Below are 24,513 nucleotides of genomic sequence, written 5' to 3'. Positions count from 1 at the left end.
ATTTTTACTATGTTGATCCTACCAATACATGAGCATGAGACATCTTTCCATCTTCTGATATCTTTTTCAATTTCTTTCTTCAGAGATTTGATGTTCTTCCATATATGTCTTCGACTTGCTTGGCTATTGTGAAGAGTGTAGTTTCCCTTATTTCTTTCTCACCCTGTTTGTCATTTGTATACAGGAGGGTTACTGATTTTCAAAATTATTCTTGTATCAAGCGACTTTGCTGATGGTGTTTGTCAGCTGTAGGAGTTCTCTAGGGTCACTTATGTATGCTATCATATCATCTGTGAATAGTGATACTTTGTCTTCTTTCTTTCCAATTTGTATCCCCATTGACCTCCTTTAGTTGTCTTATTGCTCTAGGTAGAACTTCAAGTACTAAAATGAAGAGACATGGAAAGAATTGGCAGCCTTATCTTCTTCCTGAATTTAGTGGAATTGCTTTCAGTTTCTCTCCATTTAATTTGATGTTAGCTGTCAGATTGCTGTACATAGCCTTTATTATGTTTAGGTATGTGCCTTGTAACCCTGATGTAAAGCCTTTCCAAGACTTTCATTATGAAGGGTGTTAGAATTTTTCAAAGGATTTTTCTGCATCTAATGAGATGATCACGTATTTTTCTTTCAGTTTGTTTATATGGTGGATTATATTGATGGATTTTCATATGTCGAACCAACCCTGCGTCCTTGGGATGAAGCCTACTTGATCATAGTGGATGATGTACTTAATGTGTTCTTGGATTCGATTTGCAAGTATTTTGTTGAGTATTTTTGCATCAATGTTCATGAATGAAATTGGTCTAAAATTCTCTCTCTTTCTTGTATGTTTCTGTGGTTTAGGATCTGGGTGACTGTGGCTTCATAGAATGAGGTTGGCAATGTTCCTTCTGTTTCTGTTTTCTTTGAGGAATAGTTTGAGGAGCATTGGTATTAGCTCTTCTTTTAACATCTGATAGAATTCTTCTCTAAAACTGTCTGGCCCTGGACTTTTTTTGGTTGAGGGACTATTTTAATAGCTGCTTCTTTTTCCTTAGGGGTTATAGGACTGTTTAAACTCTTTACTTGATCTTGATTTAACTTTTGTAAGTGAAATCAATCAAGAAAATCATTCATTTCCTTTAGATTTTCCAATTTTGTGGAATACAGGCTTTTGAAGTGAGACCTAATGATTTTTTTTTTACTTCCTCAGTGTTTGTTGTTATGTCCTCTTTTTATTTCTGATTTTCTTAATTTGGATAGCGTCTCCCTGCCCTTTAATTAGTTTGGCTAAGGGTTTGGTTTTTCTATCTTGTTGATTTTCTCAAAGAGCCCACTCTTGGTTTTGTTGATTCTTTGTATTGTTCTATTTGTTTCTAATTGATTGATTTCAGTCCTGAGTTTGATGATTTTCTGTTGTCTACTCCTCTTTGGTATGTTTGCTTCTTTTTGATCTATAGCTTTCAGATAGGCTGTTAAGTTCCTACTATTGGATATCTCTAATTTCTTAATGATTGTATTTAATGTTATGAACTTTCCTTTTAGCCCTTCTTTCCTTATGTCTCATAGGTTTGGGTGTGTTGTGCCTTCATTTTCATTGAATTCTATGAGCCCTTTAATTTCTTCCTTTATTTCATTCCTGACTCAGTGGTCATTGAATAGGGAATTGTTCAATTCCATGAGTTTGTAGGCTTTCTGCTGGTTGTTGTTGAGTTCCAGTGTTAATCCATGGTGGTCTGCTAACATACAAGGAGTTATTTCAATTTTCTTGTATCTGTTGAGGCTTACTTTGTAACTGAGTATGTGCTCTATTTTGGCAAGGGTTCAATGAAGAGCTGAGAAGATTGTTTATTCTTTACTGTTCAAGTGAAATGTTCTATAGATATCCCTTAGTTCACTTGGTTCATGACATCTGTTAGCTACCTTATTTCTCCATTTAGTTTCTGTCTCCATGATCTGTCCATTGGTGAGAGTGGGGTGTTGAAGTCTCCTACTATTAATGTGTGGGGTTTTATCTGTAATGCAAGCTTCAGTAATACTGTTTTTATGAATGTGGGTGGTTTTGCATTTGGAGCATAGATGCTCAGAATTCAGACGTCATCTTGGTCCATTTTTTCCTTTCATAAGTATGCAGTGTATTTTTGAACCTCTTTTGGTTAATTTTGGTTGAAAGTCTATTTTATTAGATACTAGAATGGCTGCACTAGCTTGCTTCTTGGGCCCGTTTGCTTGGAATACCTTTCTCCAGCCCTTTACTCTGAGGTAATGTCTATTTTTCTTGTGTTTCTTGCATGCAGCAGAATGATGAGTGCTCTTTTCTAATCCATTCTGTTAGCCTGTGTCTTTTTATTGGGGAGTTGAGGCCACTGGAGTTAAGAGATATTAATGACCAGTGGTTGTGAATTCCTGTTATTTTGATGGTGTGTGTGTGTGTGTGTGTGTGTGAGAAAGAGAGAGAGAGAGAGAGAGAGAGAGAGAGAGAGAGAGAGAGAGAGAGAGAGAGAGAGATTACTTTCTTTTGTTTTTGTGGATGTGTGGTTATTCATTTCCTCTGTTTTACTGGTGTAGCAAGCCACTTTGGGTTAGAGTATTCCTTCTATTATCTTTTGTCAGGCTGCATTTTGTGGCTGGGTACTGTTTAAACTTGGTTTTGTCATGGAGTATCTTCTTTTTTCCATCTATGGTGATTGATAGTTTTCTCGGTATAGTAGTCTGGGCTGACCTCTGTGGTCTTTTAGGGTCTATATGACATCTGCCCATTCCCTTCTGGCTTTCAGAGTCTCTGTTGAAAAGTCAGGTGTAATTCTGATCGGTTTGCCTTTATATTTGACTTGGCCTTTTCCCCTTGCATCTCTTAATGTTCTTTTTTTTTGTTTTGTTTTGTGATTTAGTGTTTTGATTATTATATAGTGGGAGGATTTTCTTTTCTGGTCCAATCTATTTGGTGTTCTGTCAGCTTCTTGTATGCTTATAGGCACTCGTTCTTTTGGTTTGGGGAAGTTTTCTTCTATGATTTTGCTGAAAATATTTTTGAGCGTTCTTCTAGTCTTATTATTCTTAGGTTTAGTCTTTTCAGTGCCCCAGATTTCTTGGATGTGTTGTGTCAGGAAATTTTTAGATTTTTCCATTTTCTTTGACCGATGTATGAATGTTTAAATCGTATCTTCTACACCTGAGATTTTTATCTTCCAGCTCTTGTCTTTTGTTGATTTTTTAATTGTATCTTCTACACCCAAGATTTTCTCTTGCATCTCTTGTCTTCTGTTGATGATGTTTGTGTCTGTAGTTCCTGTTCTCTTCCCTAGGTTTTCCATCAACAGGATTGCCTCAGATTGCGTTTTCTTTGTTGGTTCTATTTCTATTTTTTAGGTCTTGAGCAGTTTTATTCATTTCCTTCTCACATTTGGTTGCATTTCTTTAAGGGATTTATTCAATTCCTTCATGGGTTTGAGTGTATTTTCCTATATTTCCTTGAGGTATTTATTTTCATCATTTAAGACCTCTATCATTTTCATAACCTCAGATTTATTCTTGTTTTCTTGTGCTGCAGGTGTAATAACACCCTCTGGGCTTGCTGTGGTAGGATAGCCAGTTTCTGGTGGTGTCGAATTGCCGTGGGTTTTGTTGCCTTTGTTGCTGAGCTCTAGCAGTCTGGTTGTCTATGGTGTTAGCAGGCCTGGTGGTGCCTTTGCTTGCCTTGTCCCAGGTGGCTCTGGTGTCTGGCAGATCAGAAGTCAGGAGTGTTGAGGTCTCTAAGCTCAATGTTGCTTCTGCCCAACATAGGCCTCCTCCTCGGTATGAAGGGTCCTGCAAACAGCTCACCTCTGCTGGCTCTCTGAGGTCTGTGTCCCAGGTGGGTCAGGCAGAGAGAGTCAGCAGGAGAGAGAACTCTTAAGCTGACTGTTGCTAATAGGGGTTGGGTCCAACAAACAGCTCCCTCTGCTGGCTCTGCTGGAACATTGCTGTCTGTCTATCTTTTTTTTTTTTTCTTTTGAGTCAGTATTTCTCTATGAACTCATTCTGTAGATCAGCAGTCTGGCCTTGAACTCAGAGAGATTCTCCTGCCTCTGATGCCTAAGTGCAGGGATCCTGGGGAACTGGAATTACAGATGGTTGTTAGCCAGTTGGATGCTAGGAGTGAAACCAGAGGTGTTCTGGAATAACAGCCAATGCAGTTGACCATTTAACTGTTTCTATAGTTATATTCCTCTACAAATAATACATTAAACAAACAAAAGTGAGTTGTAACTAGAAATTGAAGAAACATGAATTACAATAAATAGTGGAGGCTAGAAAGATAACTCAACAGTTAAGGATACTCTGATCTTGCAGAGGACTGGGGTTTGGCTCCCACCATCAGTTTATGTGTCTTCTAGCCACCTGTAACTCCAGCTCCGTGGAACACAATACCCTATTTGATCTCTGAAGGTAGTCAGAGGCACTTTGACAACTTACACAGAGACATATAATAAACATGAATAAAAGAAATGTGATTAGAGCACCTTTTCTTTTTGAGAATTCTAAGCACCAAATAAGTTAAATAGGAAAGACACAGATGTATATACACTAGCACTATTGTGGTCTCCCTCAGAAGCAAATCCACTAAGGTCTGTCAAGCTTTCTGTATGCTCTGAGTGACTAAATCTGCATTCCTGCTGGTAGTAGCAGTTCTCTGTGACTTTCTCTTTTCCTCGGGTTAACAGGTCCTTATGATCACATTACCATGGTGTTACTCAGTTTGACTGACTGAACTTTCTCCCATATTTTCTAAGTCCATCTTTGTATGAGTAGCTGTGCTTTGTCACCAGGATAGTGCTGCTGCTGTTTCTCTGGTTTCCTGTTGAGTATGTTAAGATAATCTACTTTATGTTTTAAGGAAAAGATGTGCCATGAATTGGTTAAGTAAACTTCTTTTGTTAAATTTTGAACAATTTCTTTCCTCTTGCCTCTCTCCTCCCCACTTGTCTCTTTTTATTTTTTGTATATGTATCTTTACGCATTAACTGTTATTAAAATAATGCTATTTATATCTGTGCACAGGTAATACAATTAAATCAGTCATATTTTCTTATGAAAAAGACCAATTTATTAACAACAAAATGTGGAAATTACTGTTTAGTAGGGACCCTTTTCTCTTTCTGTCAGTTGGAAAACAGCATAGAACTTTCAGTTCCAGGTTCAGTAACCACTTTGCATTTTCTATACCTCTTGAAGAGGCAAAATATTTTTCTAAGATATCAGTCCACTTCAATGTAGGTATGTAGAAGAGACAGTAAAGTAGAAGAAAGGAATCTTAAACAATGTCTTATGTCTTATGAGCATTTGGGTGGGAGTTTATTTGACACAGAAGGCTTCAGTCTGACTAAGGAGGTATGATTAACTATTAAAATAGCCTTAGACAATAACTTTTATGTGATACTTTATTGTTTATGTGGAAAGCTCAAATATGTGCTGTCAGCATCAAACTCCTGAAACAAAACAGTGATTTTTTTTAAAAAGAGGATTGCATAATACAAGGTTGACATACAAAACAAAACACTAAAAGCCACTAAATATTTGCATATATCAGCAATGAATAAATGCAATTTGAAATGGAAGCCAACATTGTTTAGAATCCTGTGAAAATGTGGAATTTTCAGTATATGTCTACCAGTTGTGGGTGGGGTCTATGTGGATGAGTAAAACATTTTAATGGAAGAAATCAAACAAAGGCACGACCAGGTGGAGAGACATCCCAGGTTAATGGCTAAGAGTCTCTGTCTTAAAGATGTGGATTCATAGGCCTAAGCAATGATGTTATTGTAAGATATAGTATATATTAAAAGGAAGACTAAGACGCACCTATGTAAGTGAAGTACTCAAGCTTAAAAGGTGGATATATGAACATGATCACAACTAGTTAACATTTCAGGAAAAACTAGAAAGACGGTAAATAGGCCAGCAGTTGCCAAGGATTCAGGAAAAGGGGAGAAGGATGGAGTGGTTGAGCAAGGGACAGAGGAGGTGAGCACAGTGAAACTATGCTGTGTGATACTGTCTTGATATGGCATTATATGTCTACCAACACCCAAAGAACTGCATAACACAAAAAACCTAAATTGGGTATATTAGTATTGACTCATCTTTTGTAACACATGGGTGAGGAGATAGACTTTTTTTTTTTTTACTTTTGATCTAATGTTCCATAATCAAAATTGTCAATATATAAAAAACCTATTATTTAAGAAAATAATTTATTCACAGCAAGTGAACATTAACTTAGAGAAAATATGTGCTATTCATAGTAAAAACTATATTCATAATATATATACACAAATGTACACATTGAGATAAAATAGCTACACATTACTGTTCACCACAATTTCCAGATATTAGATTTTATTAATTGTTTGTCTCCTAATGTAAAGCACATTCCAGGGTAAACAGGGTAAACAGGATGTAAACAAATATAGGTAGTGACGATGAATTCTGCTTATTTGGTAGAAAATGGAAACAGTGGGGGACTCAGTGTCCAGGAAAGATTAATTCCTAAAGGGACAGAGGGATGCCAACCATGAAGGTACATTGTTCCTAGTTAATTATATTTTATTCCATACTTACCTCCTTTTTTTGGTCAGGAAGTACAGCGGATATGTGATTATAGAAGTGAATACCAAAAGTATATTTCAAATGTCTCACTAAGTGAAATGTAAGGAAAACAAAACAAGCACGTACCAATTCATCGATCCTGATCATCAGCACACTCTTATATGCTTTACCGTCTTTGTCTTTAATGTGGCAGTCAGACGACGTGACAGGCAACAGAACAAGGATCAGGGGAGGAATTCCAAAGATACATCTAAAAGAAACTGAATTAAACAATTAGTGAGTACCAGTGAATGGTACAGCATGATACACGAGGCCTTGTCTTACAGTGGGATTGAGCACTTGGGTCTAAGAATTTAAGAGCACATCTGAATTCTGGCATAGCATAAAACCAGCTCTAGGACGGAATTGATAATAGTTAATGCAGGGCAGCAACTAGGCTAGGATTAGGGTTTTTATTTGCTATGTAGCTTGTATCCACACTTATGCAGAACAGCTAGAAGGAAATTGTAGATTTCTGAGAGATATACGGGGGGGGGGGTGGTGAGTGGGGGCAACAACTTTGCAGTTGGCTTTATGTCAAATAGCCTTGAAAGAAGCCATATTTACAAGAAGGGGGTATGCTATGTTTTCCCAAAGTCACATATTACTTGCAACATATGAATGATGCCATGTGAATGTTTAATTACAGAAAAACCATAGTTCTCATGAAGGCACATCCAGTCCTTTTCTGGATGCAGTGATGTGGGAGGGGTCACCTCTTTGGTGCTTGCTCTATGGTGGTTCATTGTTAGTAATGATGGACCTTAGAGAGTTGTACCTTCCCAAATCTGATAATGTTAAATTGTGTTTGCACACTCTTCCCCTTGTGTCATCATTTTGTGTATTTATTTCCCAAAGACCTATATTCTGTTCTAGCATAGCTGTCTTCAAAGTGCTTTCCATGTTAGGAAAGGCTCAAACAATAGACTCTCGCCCTCTCAGCTGAGGGTTTATGATTACTTTTGATTAGCTGTGCCAATCAGAGTCAACCGTCCAGTCAAAAGGAATGAAATTTTAAATGGAATCAGCTGGGATAAATAACTAAGATGGAATCCATTGGCACCTAGAAACATTACACTCAACCAATTTCTTTATTTCTACACTTGCCTTGCTTTCATCTTTCCATGAACTCAGCTATATTAACAATATACTTATCACTTTATGCTCAGCATATTTATGCTCGGCATTTTATAGCCACGTTCTTTATGAATCTAAACAATGTTTCTCTAAACACAAGGAAATGATACTGGCAACAGCCTAAAAACTGTAAAGGATATTATAAAAATGTCATATATTATGCTAATTTCCATGATATTAAAAAGGCAGGAGTATACACCATTAATTGTAACCTAAGTACTTATGTTTTTACAAATAAAGAAGGTGGGCTTGGTAGAAGTTATGGAATCTGATAGAGCCTCAAGCACAGACAAAGAATTATAAGCAACTAAATCATGCTAAGCACAGTGAAGAAGTCCCAACGGTGAATCAATACCAAGTTGTCTCTCTCTGTCTCTGTGTGTCTCTCTCTTTGCATGTGTGTGAGGTGTGCGCATGCATGTTCATGTGCATGTGCGTGTGTATGTATGAAACAGCAACATAAAAAGGGCCGTGGATTTGAAGGAGAGTAAAGAGGATAACAAGGAGAACTTGGATGGTGGAAAAGGAAGAAGGAAAATGATGCAACAATATTTTAATTTCAAAAATCCGTAACTCCTACCTTCACATCTTCAATATATAACTAATATTTGACACACTCAGAAATTAATCCGGGAGTGTGCATGAAATCTATTCACAACTCTCCACTGATTAATTCATTTTAGATCAAGGATTGTATTCCTAGCCAACTTTAACTGGACTACAGCCATGACCCAGGGATATTATTAGGTAAAGCTATCTCTGTCTGTCTATCTATCTATCTATCTATCTATCTATCTATCTATCTATCTATCATCTACCTTTGTATGTACATATCATTGATTATAGTCTAAATATAGATAGATATAAATATATACTACATATTTTATTATATATGAAAAGAAAGAGAGACCTTCAAGTTAGTCTACTTTTTGTAATACATAAACACTTGCTAAGATTAGATGCTAACCTGAATCCTCTATTTCATTAGAGTTTGATTTTAAATGTCCATAACCACTTGATAACATATCATCACACTGGTATTTTGTGTGAAAGCCACTTTGTCCTGATACCATTAACCTAGTCCTCGCCTGCTACTATTCTTTACCTGGAATACACAGTTATTAATTACTAACCAGTCATATTATACCGATCTAAACTGTTATAGATACATGCTTTTCATTTCATCTTTTGCCCTACAGGCCTCCAAAATTTAGGATGTGGGAGGAGCAGACAAAGGAAAGAGATATGGACTGTAATTTGAACTCAAGATGAATGTAATGAATTCATTGATGAAAACAGCTTAATTTATACCCATATATGTCATTTCAAAGGTTTTTATGGGTTACTCAGTTAACTTGTTTTACTTTCTAAGACTACCAGTTTTTTTTCTTCATGCCACTTTTCAATAATGTGTGCTCCCCAGATTCATATGAACTTACAACTGTGCTTCATGGTTTTGGTTTGATGGAGTATTCCTTGCATCTGTGTGTTACCTGAAATTTTCATTCTAAAACTATTCTTGAAATATAGTTCTTCATCTGTTGATTACTTTAACTAAATAAGGTGTTTATCAACAGACCAAGGCAACACAACACATGGAGACTTTAGAATAGAGAGAATTGAAGGTTTTGTCTTGCTCTCACAATGGGCTGTGTGACTGACTAAATAGCTGAACTTCATTTAGACTCCCTGTACCTGATCTCCACAATGAAAACTTTCAATGTCCTCTTAACGTCCTCTCTTTTCTCTTTCATTTCTCAAACACTTTAACTCTAAAGATTCTATTTCATCATGCAAATAGATGAAACTCTTTACATTTAAATTGCCTAAGGTATAATTCTGTAAACATACAGGGGCCCAAGATGCATATCTCATAGGTTCTGGCTCTACCGTCAATCCTGTGCACTTTGTTCTTTGATTACAGTTATTTATTTCACATACATGCACAGTAAAAAAAAAATTAAGATTTTTCTGGCTTGAGGATGTTTCTTTAACCACTGTTGCCCTGTGGGAAAGGAATACAGTATTTACTATATTTTCCTTCTTTTTGTTTTATAGCACACTCCTCAGCCTCCCTCTGAACTTTTCATTAGGTCACAGATAAGACAAACTCTAGAAACAATAGCAGACAAGTATTGGCTTGCTTGTAGTATTGCTTTAAATCTCCCGAAGGGATTGCAACTAGAGAATTTGTTTTCAGTTGGGAATTTGGTGAAACCAGAATGATAGCTGTCTAAACTTTCTTGTTGGTTTTTAATGTAAGCCAAATAATACATTCAATTTTCAGATGCTTGAGTTATGAGGTCAAAGTGGACATAAATAAATTGACTTCTTCAGCTCACAGTATCCAGCCATTTACCGGTTTCTCTTTTATTTATTTATTATTTTTTTTGTGTGATTACAAAATAATCATTTCATTCTTCCTGTCCATTTCTTTTCCCAGACCCTCATATATATCCTTCCTTGTTCTATTTCAAATTCATGACCCATTTTCTCTTTAATTGTCCTCGTGTGTGTGTGTGTGTGTGTGTGTGTGTGTGTGTGTATGTATGTGTGTGTTTTCAATACATAAATACTACTTGCTGAGTCTGTATAATCTTACTTGAATATATGCTTTCAGGGCTGACCATTTGGAAAACCAGTTGGTATACTCTTCTCTGGTGAAGAGTTTCTCCCATTTCAGCATTTCTTAGTTACCTGTAATCCTTTGCCTGGGGTTGAGGCCTTGGCGACTAGCCTTTCCCCATCTACTTGGAGTGGTGTTCTTAAATGTCATTTCACAAGGCTATTTCAACAGATAATTCAATTCTACAGCCACTTCGTGATGTTCATGAGCACAAGTCATTCACAGTTTACCTTGGAGAATCTGGAGCCCAAAGAACAATTCTCCAAAAACAATGTTTCTAGGAGAAGGCAGGACTCGCATCTGATGCTCAGGTTGTCTAGGGATCCAGCTGTTAGTTACTGAACTACGCTTCCTGCAATGTAACTGCATATCCAGATAGTCAGAGGAAGGACAAACATTCCATTGTCTTCTGCATGAATGTCACAGAGAAGCTTCCTGGCCACGCTATGAAACTACAGTATATGCTCCCATTTCAAGGGAAAAGAGTACATATTTGGACATATTATAAAGTTATCTGTCAAGAGTCAGGAGAAGAACACTTCATACACACGGGTCTTGGGATTGGTTTTATCAAAGAAATTTCTACTTTTGTTTAAGATCTATACACACTGATGTGAAATTAATGTCTAATTCTATTTTCAAGCTCTTCAGGCTTCCTAGGTATTATTAAGTCTTTTTTTTTATCATTTCACTTTATTAGCATATGCATACAATAAAATTCTTAAGTGAGGCAGGATAACCGAGGGTCAGACAGTGAATCCTTGCTTACTTAATGCTCCAGATCAACGGGGTGGAAACTAAAGAACAGCTCAGTACACAGTCCTGATGAGCTGAGGCTTCTAGCTGATTTTGGAACAAAAATGAAGAAGGCTGCTCACTTTAACTTTCAAGAGTTTAACATTTACATATTTTCTTTACTAATATCTTATGGTGCATGACTAATATGGATGTACTTTGGGAAATAAAGCCTCCTTATTTAATCAGACACCTTTGCTTTCTTATGTCCTTTTAGCTCCTCAGATTCAAGGATTAAACTCAAGAGTGAAGCCAAAAAAAGCAATTTCAGAGACAGGGACACACTGTTTCCAGTTGTACATTAAACTCCTGGAGGGCACCCTTACAAATGGCCTTCTATTATTTTCTTGGGTAATCTCTCACGTCTGCACACCCTTTATTTGGTTTCTGACAAGTGCTGCTTCATTATGTCAGTTCTTGGCTCTCTAGTACCTAAGAGAGAGGAAATAGTTGGACCTAAAGGAGTGGGCAGGAAAACATCAACATAGCGTTAGACTGGCTCCCTGCTCCTGCACCCCACAGGTCCTGTTGCTTGGGGGACGTATTCACTGTAAAACATCTCCATTTCCTCAAGTAGATCCTCTCTCACATTCCATTCTGTTCTCATCTCTGCTCTTACAGCATTTGTTTGTTTGTTTATTTATGTATTTATTTTAGTGCTATCTACAAGTGGATTCCAGCCACTGTCAATTCTGTTCTTGTCCATTTAAAGTCATTTATTTCACACAAATGCAAACCCACTAGATTTAATTAAGGGGCTAAGAAGTTGTACTCATGGTTACTTATAGTCCTGCCTTCCTTATGTAGCAAGTATATAATAGGAAAAAAAAAAAACCCCAGGGTTTTTGCAATCTCAGCCCCAGGACTTGGGTTCCCAGCAAACAAGGCAACATACAGCCTGGTTCGGAAACTCCCAGACTTACTGAGGGGAGAAGAGGGGGTTTTCCAGTGGCCTGTCCTTTAGAGTTTAAAAAGCGCATTCCGGGAGCGGCTCTTTCATTCTCTATGAAGTTCTGCGCGAGAGCCCAGAGACTCCCTGATCCCAGGCAGATTGTGAGTACAGCCAGGAAGCGGGGAAGGGCTGCTTTGGCGAGGTGCTGGCTAGGGACAGTGTGTGGCTGATAGCCACTGGCTACTGAGACCTGGCTGCAGTGGGCCACTGTGCCACGGCTCCGGCATTGCAGCTCTGGTTTGGCTCTGGGGATCAAAAGCCCGCGTAGGGAACTGCTCCTCCCTGCCCGTCCGAATTGTACGCCCAGGTGCGAACAGCTCTGAGATACCAGCTCAGCTAGGGTAGTGGCTGACCAAGGGAGAGGCCATGCCCTAGCCAGTCCAAAGTGCAAGGCCGGGGTATTCCCGGACGTGCAGAGGCGTGGGGGCGGGTGGTGTCCCGGGGTGTCCCAGAGTCCCCGGCGCGCTAGGCGCACCTAGTAGTGCGCACCAGAGAGCCGCGCTTACCATGGAACATGGTCTGCGGGAGGTGGGTGTAGTCATGATGACTCGGACAGCAGCAGGAGCGAGCTCTCACCACCCATAATCACGCCCAGGACCCCGGTCATCCACCGAGTGGCCGCGCGCCGGTGCCGGGCAGAGCAGTCTGGGTAGCTGGCTCCTCTCACCCACTCCGCGCCTGGTGCATCCATCCCAGGAGGGGCCGCGTGCATCTCGGGTCAGCCAGGCGCTCTGGTTTTGCCATAACTTCCGTAGGATCTGCCCGCAGAGTAAGCAGGGTACTTTCAGTTTCTACTTTGCGCCGGGTCTTCAGGTTCACTGTTTGGGTTTATACCCTTAGCGTCTTCCCCATGCACCTGGACCAAGATCAGTGGTCGCTGCAAGTTTCTAAAGTTCCTCAGGAGAAGCCAGCTGGCTTTCTGGATCAGAAAGATTCGGCTAAAAGGTCTCCCAAATGACTTCTAACCGCTTTGGCAATTCTAGGAGACTGGGAGCTAAAATCACCGGTTACTAATATGTCCACAGAAGCCACAAATGTGCAGCAGAGAAAGCTCGCTGTTACCAGTCACTTCCACTGAGGAGGCGTCGCAGCTTCTGCCGCTGATGTGGCTGACGTTGCCAAGTCATCTTAAAAAAAAAAAAAAAAAAAGGAAGTGAAGAATGATTAAGAGGGTCACGCCCTCTGCCCCTCAAGCTCTCTAACTAGTTTCTTTCCTCTCTGTCTTCTGTGCAATGCACCTGCTCGGTGGGACTTTAAGAAAAAAAATACTTCTTGTGCGTCCACCTAGCCTAGTAGGTAAGAGGTAGCTTTGGGAAAACCAAGCCTCATATTAGTTGAGGGACATAGAAGTTACTCATAGTGCCTAACTCCCACAGGTGTGTCTCCTGGAATGACTAATAAAATATCCATCTCGATCGTTTCATTGAAGATTGATTTTATTTATTTATTTATTTGTAATAGGCCTGGATTACCAAGGTGATTACTGATTTAGTGTTGCTTCTCACAATCAGCAGCAACTCTGTTTAGGTGAAAGTAGGTAGTAACAAGAGAGATCATAAATCCGGGTCATGTCTAGCATTTATTGCTCTAGGCCAGTACCGTGGTCAGCATTTTACATGTATGGTGGCAACCGAAGCTTTCTCTGAGGCATATACTTTCTTATCTGCAGTTGAGAGATAGATGTGGGAACACAGGCTTCCTTAAATAACAGAGCTAAGTTCACAGGGCTAGCTGAGTTAGGATAAAAATCTCCTGCCATCTGGATTCAAAAGTCCCTGCTTGGAATCCCTTGTGTAAGAAAAGTCTGCAAAGAATGCAGTGCAGCAGGAGATGCGAAGGGAAGCTGGCTGGAGGTTGTGGGTATGCCTGTAGCCCCCCTGGGGGAATCTCAGCAAGGTTTCTGGAGTTTGTGGTTTCTAAATTGGCATTTGGATAGGAGCTGGTTCAGAGCTTCAGGTTCTGTTGTGGTATAGCAATTAAAAGGGGCAGAGAGGAAGGAGTGAGGAAGGGACCAGGTTAAAGTGTGAAAGGAAAGAGATCAAACTGGCCACTCGCCTGTGGACTCTGGCTCCACACTTACTTTACATATCTAGTCTGTGAGCCCTGCTTTCAGCGCACTTCCAAAGTAAGTGCTACCAGGCACCAGGCGACCACAGAGGCTCTTTCGGCCTCCCTTGCCTACAGCAGCATCAGGGTATTTGATTGCACTTGGCCTCTTTTTTCTGGTTTTGAGTTTCCGCACCACCCGGGTCCTGTTCTCTTGGAACCTGACTCACCCTCAGTGTAGCTCCTGGCCTTTCCTCCTGTTCCCTAGACAGCTCGCCTCCACAGAGCAGGGCTCGCCCGCCCTCTAGATTACGATTAGAATCCAATATTGCAGTGTGTCGGGATGGAAGAGAACTAGGATGGTGGCAAAGTTCTCCAAGGATGGAGTGTGAAAGACTGTCCACGAGAGCAGGAGGGAAAAATCAAGGAAAGAGACAGGGCACGGGGAAGAGCCCACCCGAGTGAGAAAGACCATGAGCTTCCAGAAATGTCACCGAGACTCAGTGGAGACGAGAAGTAGGAAGCGATGAGGCTGCAGTGACGGCTAAGGAGTATTCTATGAACATGCCTACGTTTGTGGGAACACGTTCATCTCCCTGGCCGTGGGGGTCCAAGGATAACTAACTGCTCATGTTCTGCGCTTCCCCCCCTCCCCCGCCCACATCTGTTGTTGAGCTATTTAGAGGAAAGTCAAAGTATATCCATCAACAGTGTGCAGAAGGGGAAATCCGTCTTCCTTTCTGCTGCGAACACCATAAACTCTGACAGAATGCTTGAAGCGTGTGCATTAGGCAAAACTTGAGGGAAATGAGGGGAAAGTATCTAACATTCTAGAAAAGAAGTGATTTTTTTTTAAAATAGGACTGTATCCCTAAGTGTTAACAATGTCTTCTAAAAGAACATTTAGAAAACATTTGGAATTTTAATGGTTACATGAAAATGAACACCTTTGAATTACATCATATTATGAGAGAATTCTAAGACAATTAGTCTCATTTAAAAAAATCAACACAGCAGTTTAAATCGGCTGTTTCCTTTCTAATATAGGTTGAAGATAGATACTTATAAGAGTGGATGCTTCCTGAACTTTTAGAATGGTGATGATTACGTAAATGAAGTAGTAAATCAGGCCCAGTAATATAGGCCTGTAGGCCTTGGCACTCAAGAATCAGTTGCAGGAGAATTAAAAGTTTAATTCCTGTTTTGTCAAAGGAGTGAGACCGTGTCTTTAAAAAATAACACAGTAAAGAAGAGGACTGAGGATATAGCTCAAAGGTTGGGAGCTTGCTTAGTTTGCAAGAACCCTCAGCCCCATCCCCAGAATCACATAAAAAGAAGGAAGAAGAGAAAGAAATAAGACAAAGTTACAAAAATTATTAACACTGTGTAATAGGAGACCCTGGAAAAATTTATAGGACGCCCACTTAAAAAAGAAAATTATTTAGGTTAGCCAATGTCTTTTTAACTTTCTACACATTACAATTATTAATCAAAATAGTTAATTATTAATCTCCTTGTTGGTCCAGGCCTGCCTTGAACCGGCACTCCCTATTTAAGCCTCTTGAATCCCGAGGTTCTGTGCATATACCAACATCCATGATGAAAATGTACATCCTTGACTATTTATCTATACTCGTTTTACCTGACTACATAATGACTACTGTCTGTCTGTCTGTCTGTCTGTCTATTCACTCTGAGATCTAAATTCTATTGTACAGTGCATGGATATCTGCTCAAGTTCCTTTGATTTAATTTTCTAGACAACTGTATAAAAATAGTAAATATTTCACACACACACACACACACACACACACACACACACACACACACTATAGATGTGTGTGCTGCATCACCATCTGGGTCCTATGGTTTGAGAGATCCATGCCTGGTCTACTGTTATGGCCACGAACATTTTAAATCATGTTCAGACAGATGGACTCTTCCGTTTGCCTTGAGCTTCTTAAGTTCAGTAGCTGACTTCCCTGCACATGCTCATTATCAATCCCTACGCTTGCTTTTAGTGCGATCTTATATTGGAGGAGAAAAAGGATGTTAAAGGTGTAATTTAAAATGTCAGTGTGTTACAAGAAGGAAAGAACAAGGCACTATTTTAACCAGGGGGTAAAGGGAGTCCAAGCCCATCTTATTGTGACATAAGTGTACAAGTAGATTAATCCACCCGTCTGGTAAGAATACAACAATAACTTCTTGACAGATAATTCTAATTAGATATGAGCTTTAAGTATTTTCACAGAATGAATGCTGGACATTATAAAGTGGCAACTGAGTATTTACTTATATGCCATGTATTTTCTTGTTGCGCTCCTGAATAAACCATAAATTCATGATGAAACTATATTTAAATTGCTACTTTTCATCTTAGAATTTATAATTATACCTATAACAAAGACATACTTGTTCTTCATATCACATGTAAGTGAGATTCAGCTAATTTCGTCAGGTTTTGCCAACAATACAAAAGGAACTGAGAACTGTGTTCTCTAAAACTCTGTAAAATATGTTCCATGAAACTTGATTTTTTTTTTGAAGACATACTGAAGTTCAAGAATAAACCGTATTTAGTCGAATGGAATAAAGCCCAATGATAGGGTGCGACGTGCTTTGGCCACTATGAAACTGAAAAAATAAACGGTCTGTTCTGAAGGTTCAATTAGAAATGAGGAACCCTGCCACTGAGAAGTAAATGGATCAGGGATGGTCAAAGCCATGAAAAACAATGAAGTTAATGATCTTAAATGCTAAAAGAATGAAGACATAGTGCAAGTGGGGGAGGGGAGACCTTGAGACACTAACCCTGCAGAGTAGATGGCGAAACAGATCAAGTGTCGACCAACAACTTCCGCATAATGACAGCCATGTATCCCGTCCCATAAAGTGAAGGAAGATGCATTGTAAAAATAGCCAATAGCCAGTATTTTCAAAATCCACAAAGAGAGTGAGAAAGAAGTGACTGAAGCCCATGCCCCCTTGGTTTGCTTAGTCCTGAAGACAGCCATACAAATGGACTGGTGTAGATGTGTCTCAGGGACATGGAAATGAGGGATAAAGCAGGGATGACTTTTCAGAGATGCTTGATAGTGATGAAAAATGTGGCCCCAGGCTCAATTACATGTTAAGTGACGAAATCAGATTCTGAAATAGTGGGAAAAATAGATCAAGAAGCTAAAATTACCTGCTACGTTTTCACCTCTTTTCTTTGCCCATTTCAGCCTTTTATAATTCTCAACAATCACAATCTGTCATATATTGATAAGTTTACGATTGTTTGAAATGTTCCCTGCACACTCACTTGTACAATGCTGCCATAAGTATTGTTTGGTCTAGTATTGCTCATGTTACCTTATAGAAAGAACAGCTGTAGAGCAGGAAGTTTGTTTTACTTGGTTCTTTTGTGTACTAATAGATATGGTAGTCAGGACTCTTTAAATATATACCAGAACTGGGCTGAGACTATGCTTTAAATCTCTGCTTTTATAAAAGATTCATCAGAGATCTTGTACATAAAACAGTTTTTTTTTTTCATGAAAAGGCTTTGAAGAAAATGGGGAACATTTTGCTTAAATCCCTTGGTAGCTTTCCTCTGGGTTATCCAATTACTATTCGAAGACACTGCCTTGTTGCTGTGCACTCTTGGACAACAGTAACTGTTGTCTGGAATTCTCTGCAGTTAATAGATTCTGAGTCACAGACTGTGCCTAGTTATGTCCTTTGGGGAAACATAGACATCAGCCTAAACAAGTCTTTAATTGCTCTCATCATAGAGAATCAGAACTTGGAGTGAAGCTATGCTAATATCCAGGAATGTTACAATCCCAGCCATTGACTGGCAATTAAATGTCTGAGAATCTGGTAACATTGTCTGTTCTTACACTTAGCAGAAATTTAAATATCACCTAATATGGAAGGCTGTCTTATTTAAATACTTTTATTGTCATATTAGAGGTTAGTTTTATTTTCGTCTCCTCCCAGTAAACCACGTTGGTCTACCAGCATACTTGTTTTAGAATCTTGGGATAATTTTAAACTCATATATGATGTGTAGTGATTATGTGTATTACAACAATGTACTACAGTAATAAAGTAGTCTAGAGAGATAATGCACCTCCTTGAGTTCCTAGATATGACCATGGCAGCAAAATATGTACCAATTACCTGGCATCCTAACTACCATGAAAGTAACAACACACACACACACACACACACACACACACACACACACAAAATGGAATTTTCAAGAGACAGAAATACTAAGTGATTGAGATTTTTATAAATAAACTAATCGTATTAACTGTTATCTTGATATTAATGTAGAAGTTTTCTGGTCATGTCTCTCTCTTTTGTGATCTGTGTGTGTGTGTGTGTGTGTGTGTGTGTGTGTGTGTGTGAGAGAGAGAGAGAGAGAGAGAGAGAGAGAGAGAGGGAGAGAGAGAGAGAGAAAGAGGAGAGACAGAGACAGAGAGAAACAGAGATAACTTTACACCTTTTAAAGTGTTGTAAAGCTTTCCCTGAAACAGTTAAACTTCAATTAGGGCCAATTAGGGCCACAGAGATGGCCTGGCAGCTCAAATGCTTGACATGAAAGTCAGAGGCCCTCAGCTACTATTCACAGAACTACTGAGAAAGTTGGTAGCAGTAGCCTGTGTCCAGTGCTCCTGTGATGAGAAGGTAGACAGAAGAATTCCTAGAAGCCCATGGGCTAGGTGGTGTAGGCTATGTACACCAGGACACAACAAGAGATCCTGTGTCAGAAAAAGTGGGAGATAGGCACTGACCACTAAGGACCTCTGATCTCCACTTGCATTGTCACATGCCATGCCCCCCACATGCACACACACAAGGATAAAAGTTAAATAAATTTTAATTTGTATTTCAAAAGTGAGGTCTCTTTGATGGTAATTCTAAACTATACAAGATTACTAAATTTATAAAGCAAATTTTATGATATTGAAGCCATTTATCAAAACCAAATATTTTGTTTACTTCATATTAACTTACTTAGTTTCTGTGAGCTTTTCTATACTACTTTAATTACATTGCTATGTGGCCTAAAACGAGGCCAAAACAATAAAAATCAAACATAGCAACTATTATTGTGCACACCAGTTTGTTGCTCATTCAAGAATAATCCGACAACTGAGATTACAGGTATGTACCAGTGTTTGCCAATGGCAGCTGTTTCTTAAACTGATAATTCTGAAAATAAAAACTAAGTGCAACCAAACCAAATAAAGAGGAATGACAAATAAAGAGGGTTGTCAAGAACTTAGAATCAGTGTCGTTAAATTCTTAGTTTTTTTTTTTTCTTTTAGTTTGTTTGTTTTGGCAAGGTTATTTTTGTTTTGCTGTTATTTCAATCTGAGAAGGAGCTATAATTTTCATTTACAACTTTCATATTCCTAGTCTAAAAAAACTTGGTCTTGTTGGCCTGGGTTAGACTTGGCACAAATATTCTCTTAAAAAAAAAATAACATCTTTGTTGAATTTTAAACCACCAGAAGAGATAAACTTTATGGCAAACCTGTTCTTGAAAGCAAATATCTTTGGTGGCTTTCTTCCGGCCATTTTCCTTCTTAAAATGTACCTAATTCACTATAGCATATCTGCAAATGGAATTAGCTGGGACTTTGCTTGTCTATGGAATTAAACAAGAGGTTCAGATAGTACATATTTCTGAAGGACACTCTGGTCAAGGCTCTGTGACTTTCCCACATTCATTGAGGTGTACCAGAAATCTCTCTGCCCTTGCCTGTGTTGGTAGTGCATAGCAAGAAAGGCCAAATGGCAAAGACACATGATAGTGATGTTTTATCTATGGCCTGTGAAATTCCTTGACAAGTATAATGCTTTTACAACTCTAAATGTACTATGATGATATGAAGGACTTTTGTCATTTTGTGTTTTATTTATTAGGTTTATTTCTCTTCGTGGGAATCATCAAAATTACTCTATCATTTGTTTTTTCTTTCTGGCCCTTCTTTGAATTCAACACCAATAACATTATGTGCCATCTACATCAGCATACAATAAACACAAATATATTATACTTAATTATATTATTTTGTGGATTACATATTGCAACAAAATTTGACCACAGAGTCAAGGTAGACATGATCTATCTTAATTTACAGATTAAGGCAAAAAATGTCAAAATACTCAGCAAATATTCTGTGAATGCCCTATGACTTAGATTTTCAGGTTTTATTGTTAAAATTTCACTATTTAAGATGTGAAACTTTATGTATATTTTAACCTAAGCAAGATCACATTATTCATAATTTTTCCATAGTCTCCTGTGTTCAGCTACCAATCTCCACATTTCTATTTGGTGTTATTTCCCTTCTTATTTGAAAGAATCTAGATTAGATAATGAAAGTGAATCCCAAGATGTTCATTACTCTGGACTTTGGGTTCTTGTAGGGTTTATTATTAGAAGCTAATAACATATATTGGTCTTTTAACTTAATTCACATGAATTTATATTTTTTACTTTTCTTCTCTGAAAACTAATGACTTTCAGTATCTAAACTACTTATTCTAAAACACACATGACTCCTTTTAACACTTGATGCATATGCAGCTCTGACAAATATTATTCCAAGTAAATACAAATATTATTCCAAACAATAATGTCTAAGGAAAATTTAAACTGTGTTTATATTTATTTTTAAAGTATTCTCTATAGGACAAATACGATATGAAAATGCTGTGTTTTATTTAAATAATAATCTTTCATTTAATTGTTATTTAATCAAATACACGCTTAGACTAATTTGTTTCAATGATTCTTGTTTAAAAATTTAGTTACAGGGAATTCAGGGGATAGAAATTTTGCATGGAAAGTTGCTATTTTACATTTTCTAGCCTAATTACTAAATATTTTTTCCATATTTGAATATAAATATATTTTTTATAGATATTTTATTTTCTTTATTGAGAAACTTGAGCTTTGGGTACATCAAAATCAAATCTGGGAGGGAGAAATAATCAGAATCCACAACAGAAAAAAAAAGTTACCACCATCTGGGCCATAGCAAAACCCTGAGAATATATTCTTTAATTGAAAAATTCTAATAAATATCTTTTTGTATATAGCTATAGAATTTGTAAATGACCAATGTTTTTCCTTACACATTTATTTTATTTTTTAATTAATTAATTTATATATTTACATCCTGGTCATAGCCCTTCCCCCTTCACCTCCTAGCCCTACTCACCCTCACTCTCCCCCTCTCCGTTCCCCTATTACTCAGAAAAGGGGAGCCCCACTTCAAGTCCACCCTTAGCTCATCAACTGGAATCAAGACCGAGCCCATCCTCTTCCCCTGTGGCCCAGCAATGCAGTCCCACCAGGAGGAAGTGACCAAAAGGCTGGCAACTGAGTCCATATCAGAGAATACCAGGCTTCCCCTTACTAGAGAACCCACCTGAAGCCTGAGCTGCCCATTGGCTACATCTTTCCATTCCACGTATGGTCTTTGGTTGATGCTTCAACCTCAGGAAGCCCCTCTGGGCCCTGGTTTGTTGGCTCTGTTGGTCTTCTTGTAGAGCTCCTGTATCCTCCAGGTCCGTTTTTCCTCCTCTCCACTTTTTCACAAGACTCCCTACACATCACCCAGTGTTGGCTGTGAGTCTCAGCATCTTTTTCATAGCACTGCTGGGTGGAGCCCCAGAGAGAACAACTCTGCTAGGCTCCTGTCTGCAAACATAGCGTAGTGTCGTTAATAGTGAAGGACCAATAATTTTTTAACTAAAATTTTATTACAGGACTTTTAAAAAAATAGAATCTGGCAAATACTCCTTGGGTATGCTTTTCTACATTATTTTACTCAAAATGAACGAAGCCTTGACACTCCCTCTCATTTGAGTCTCTACCTCCCTGTTTCCATTAACGTCCCATTCCTGTTCTATTCTGATTTTAGAATTTTAACTGTTCCTTTTCTTTTTAGCCTCCCCCCTCACCTAATATCGATATTTCCATTCTCCAGAGATGTATGTGGCACCATTTTTGGATGCTGCATTTCTGTGTCACATGATCCACACTGGTGCCTTTAATCATAGCCTAATATGCATCCTACTGTCTGCATTTCTAAGTTAGTCATCCATGACTGGCTCCAACCGGCCATGGTGTGCTCTTCCTAGCCTTCTCAGAGAAATCATTCTCCTTACTCTGTGTCCTCACTGAGTGCATCCTCTAACTTGAGCCATCACCCAGGTTCTAATCCTAGACATAATAAAGGTAACCACTCTAGCCTGTTACTAAAAACTGTTGGATGATAGCTGTCTTTACCCATCATATACAACTTCTAGATAAGATGCTTTAGAAAACGCCATTGTCAGGTTTTCAGGGGCTTACAGTGTCCCATTTGTGCTGTTCATGGTCACTGCATGGCACACAAGATGCTTCAGGACTTATGTCTCTCCTGGCACTTAGGTGCCAAATCATCATTTGCAGTCCTTTTAGCCAGCAGGTCTATTCTGTTTATTCTTAAAGTTATGGTTATGTTTTAGTCTCTTGAGTATATTATGTTTATTTTCACCCATATGTAACAAGGCATTTTTTCTATCCAATACTTGTCAGCTATACTCTGATTATATTGACAATTTTCCATATTGTAATGTACTGAAGACTAGACATCTCTTTTGCTTGTCGTATATGGTGAGTGTTTGTCTTGTGTTAGGTATTTGATGCACATCTGTTGATTAGATAGATGTTTTTGGCTGCCTCACAAGCCACATTAATAAACTTTCACAGTTCTCAAAATAAGACACCAATCTTATTTGAGGATTAACACTCCATTTATCACAGTACCTAGACGCTCAGGAGCTCAGGAAGAGTGTTACATATCACATTAAAGGAGGATACAGTCTTTCATTCTGGTATCATCAGGTGACAGCTAGAGTATAGATTATGTAGAACAGCTCACCACTCAATAATTTGAAATATGAGTTGACTCTATCTTTAAGTAACATTGAATTTGTCATATATTTGAAAGACCAATTCACTATTACATACTTATAAGGAATCAAAGTATTAACTAACATATAAAACTGTTCAAAACATAGTTCTAAGTTTAAGGGATAGTTGCTTATATGTGTTTAATATTAATATCTATATATTTTATAAACTGGGATGTGTAATGATACTACAAGACTTTTTAAAAATTGTGTGCAGGTGGATTTAAAATTAACATGTGTGTGTGTGTGTGTGTGTGTGTGTGTGTGTGTGTGTGTGTGTGTGTGTGAAGTTGGGCATTCTGTAATAAAAATAGATGAGCCAAAATGGACCTGATAATAGGGAGACAATTAGTTAAACTTAAGAGAATCCCTTACATGGAACATTATTATTAACTTGAATGTTTCATTTGCATTGTAAAGTTAGCTTTCCTTGTTTTATGCTCTGACTCTTTCTGAAGAATAAAAGCGCCATGTCCTGTTGAGGCAAGCACATCTAGAAAGCATTCCACAGTGGCCTGGTTTTATTTGGAACACTGACTTATGGAAGCTATTTGGTTTCAGCAATATTTATGATGGCTGCCAGCGGTTTCTAGGTGGTCCCTTAAATACAATTTTGTAAGTGTCTTGGCAGATGGACAGTTGTGTTGCAAAAAAAAAATGTGTCTCTAAATCATGTTTTATAAACTATTTTAACAGTTGTTTTGATGGTGGTTTTGAGGTTTGTGTTGGGAATTATAAATGAAAATATTCTCTCAACTTAAATCATGGATGGTAAGCTGATCATTTTCAAGCTACATTCATTGATTAATGGATATTAGCACTAAATACTCTGTTTAAATTACCTCCATATTGCCCAATATATGTCTAGATACTTTTACCATACCTCATGTGCCCATATTTCAGTTATGCTGTCAGAGCTGAATGACCACAGGAAAAGCTTCTCTAAAACTAGCAATTTATATTGTGACAGACACTGAGTGAACAGCAACATGAGTCTGTGTGCATCTCAGCCACTAATCTCAACACTAAAAATGTCATTTCTTAGTGACAGTTTCTTCAAAATTCTCTCATAAGTGTGGGCACCTATTTAATACTCATGAAGCCATTTCTCCAAATGTTTCTTGAGGTTGAGGAGGATGGCTTTTTGAATGAAGGTGCTTGCTGTCAAATTTGACAACCTGAATTCAATCCCTGTCAGCCTTATAATACGAGGAGAGAACAAATTCTCACAAGTTGTCCTCTGACCTACACATGTTTGCCAATTATGGCAGGCACACACATAAATAAAAATACATACATACATACATACATACATACATACAACATATGAATGCAATAAAATTGAGACTAAGTATTTTGAAAACTGCTCATA

General features: G+C 38.3%; 1 protein-coding gene and 1 long non-coding RNA gene across 4 annotated transcripts in view; one reads left to right on the top strand and one right to left on the bottom strand.

Moving 5' to 3' along the window:
- IL7 (interleukin 7) overlaps positions 1-13,428 on the bottom strand; it is a 39,881-nt gene extending 26,453 nt beyond the window's left edge. Inside the window, exons 1-2 of the mRNA XM_084789318.1 lie at positions 12,626-13,428; positions 6,697-6,830 (exon numbers count right to left, since the gene is read on the bottom strand). Coding sequence (XP_084645444.1) covers positions 6,697-6,830; positions 12,626-12,635 — 144 coding nt within the window. The 5' untranslated portion in view covers positions 12,636-13,428. The remainder of the gene's footprint in view (positions 1-6,696; positions 6,831-12,625) is intronic.
- The window catches only part of LOC311601684, a 68,672-nt gene that overhangs the window by 22,007 nt on the left and 22,152 nt on the right, over positions 1-24,513 (top strand). Inside the window, exon 1 of one of the 3 annotated variants that reach the window (XR_014780625.1) lies at positions 11,738-12,220. The exons of the other annotated variants lie outside the window; for them this stretch is intronic. This is a non-coding gene — a long non-coding RNA (uncharacterized lncRNA). Of the gene's footprint in view, positions 1-11,737; positions 12,221-24,513 lie in introns of those variants that run through there. 3 annotated transcript variants of the gene reach the window in all.

Source organism: Acomys minous, assembly GCF_964271855.1.
Source record: "Acomys minous genome assembly, chromosome: 1".
NCBI classification, from domain to species: Eukaryota; Metazoa; Chordata; class Mammalia; order Rodentia; family Muridae; genus Acomys; species Acomys minous.
The sequence above is the reverse complement of the archived record's forward strand: the minus strand, read 5'-3'. Positions and strand labels throughout refer to the sequence as shown.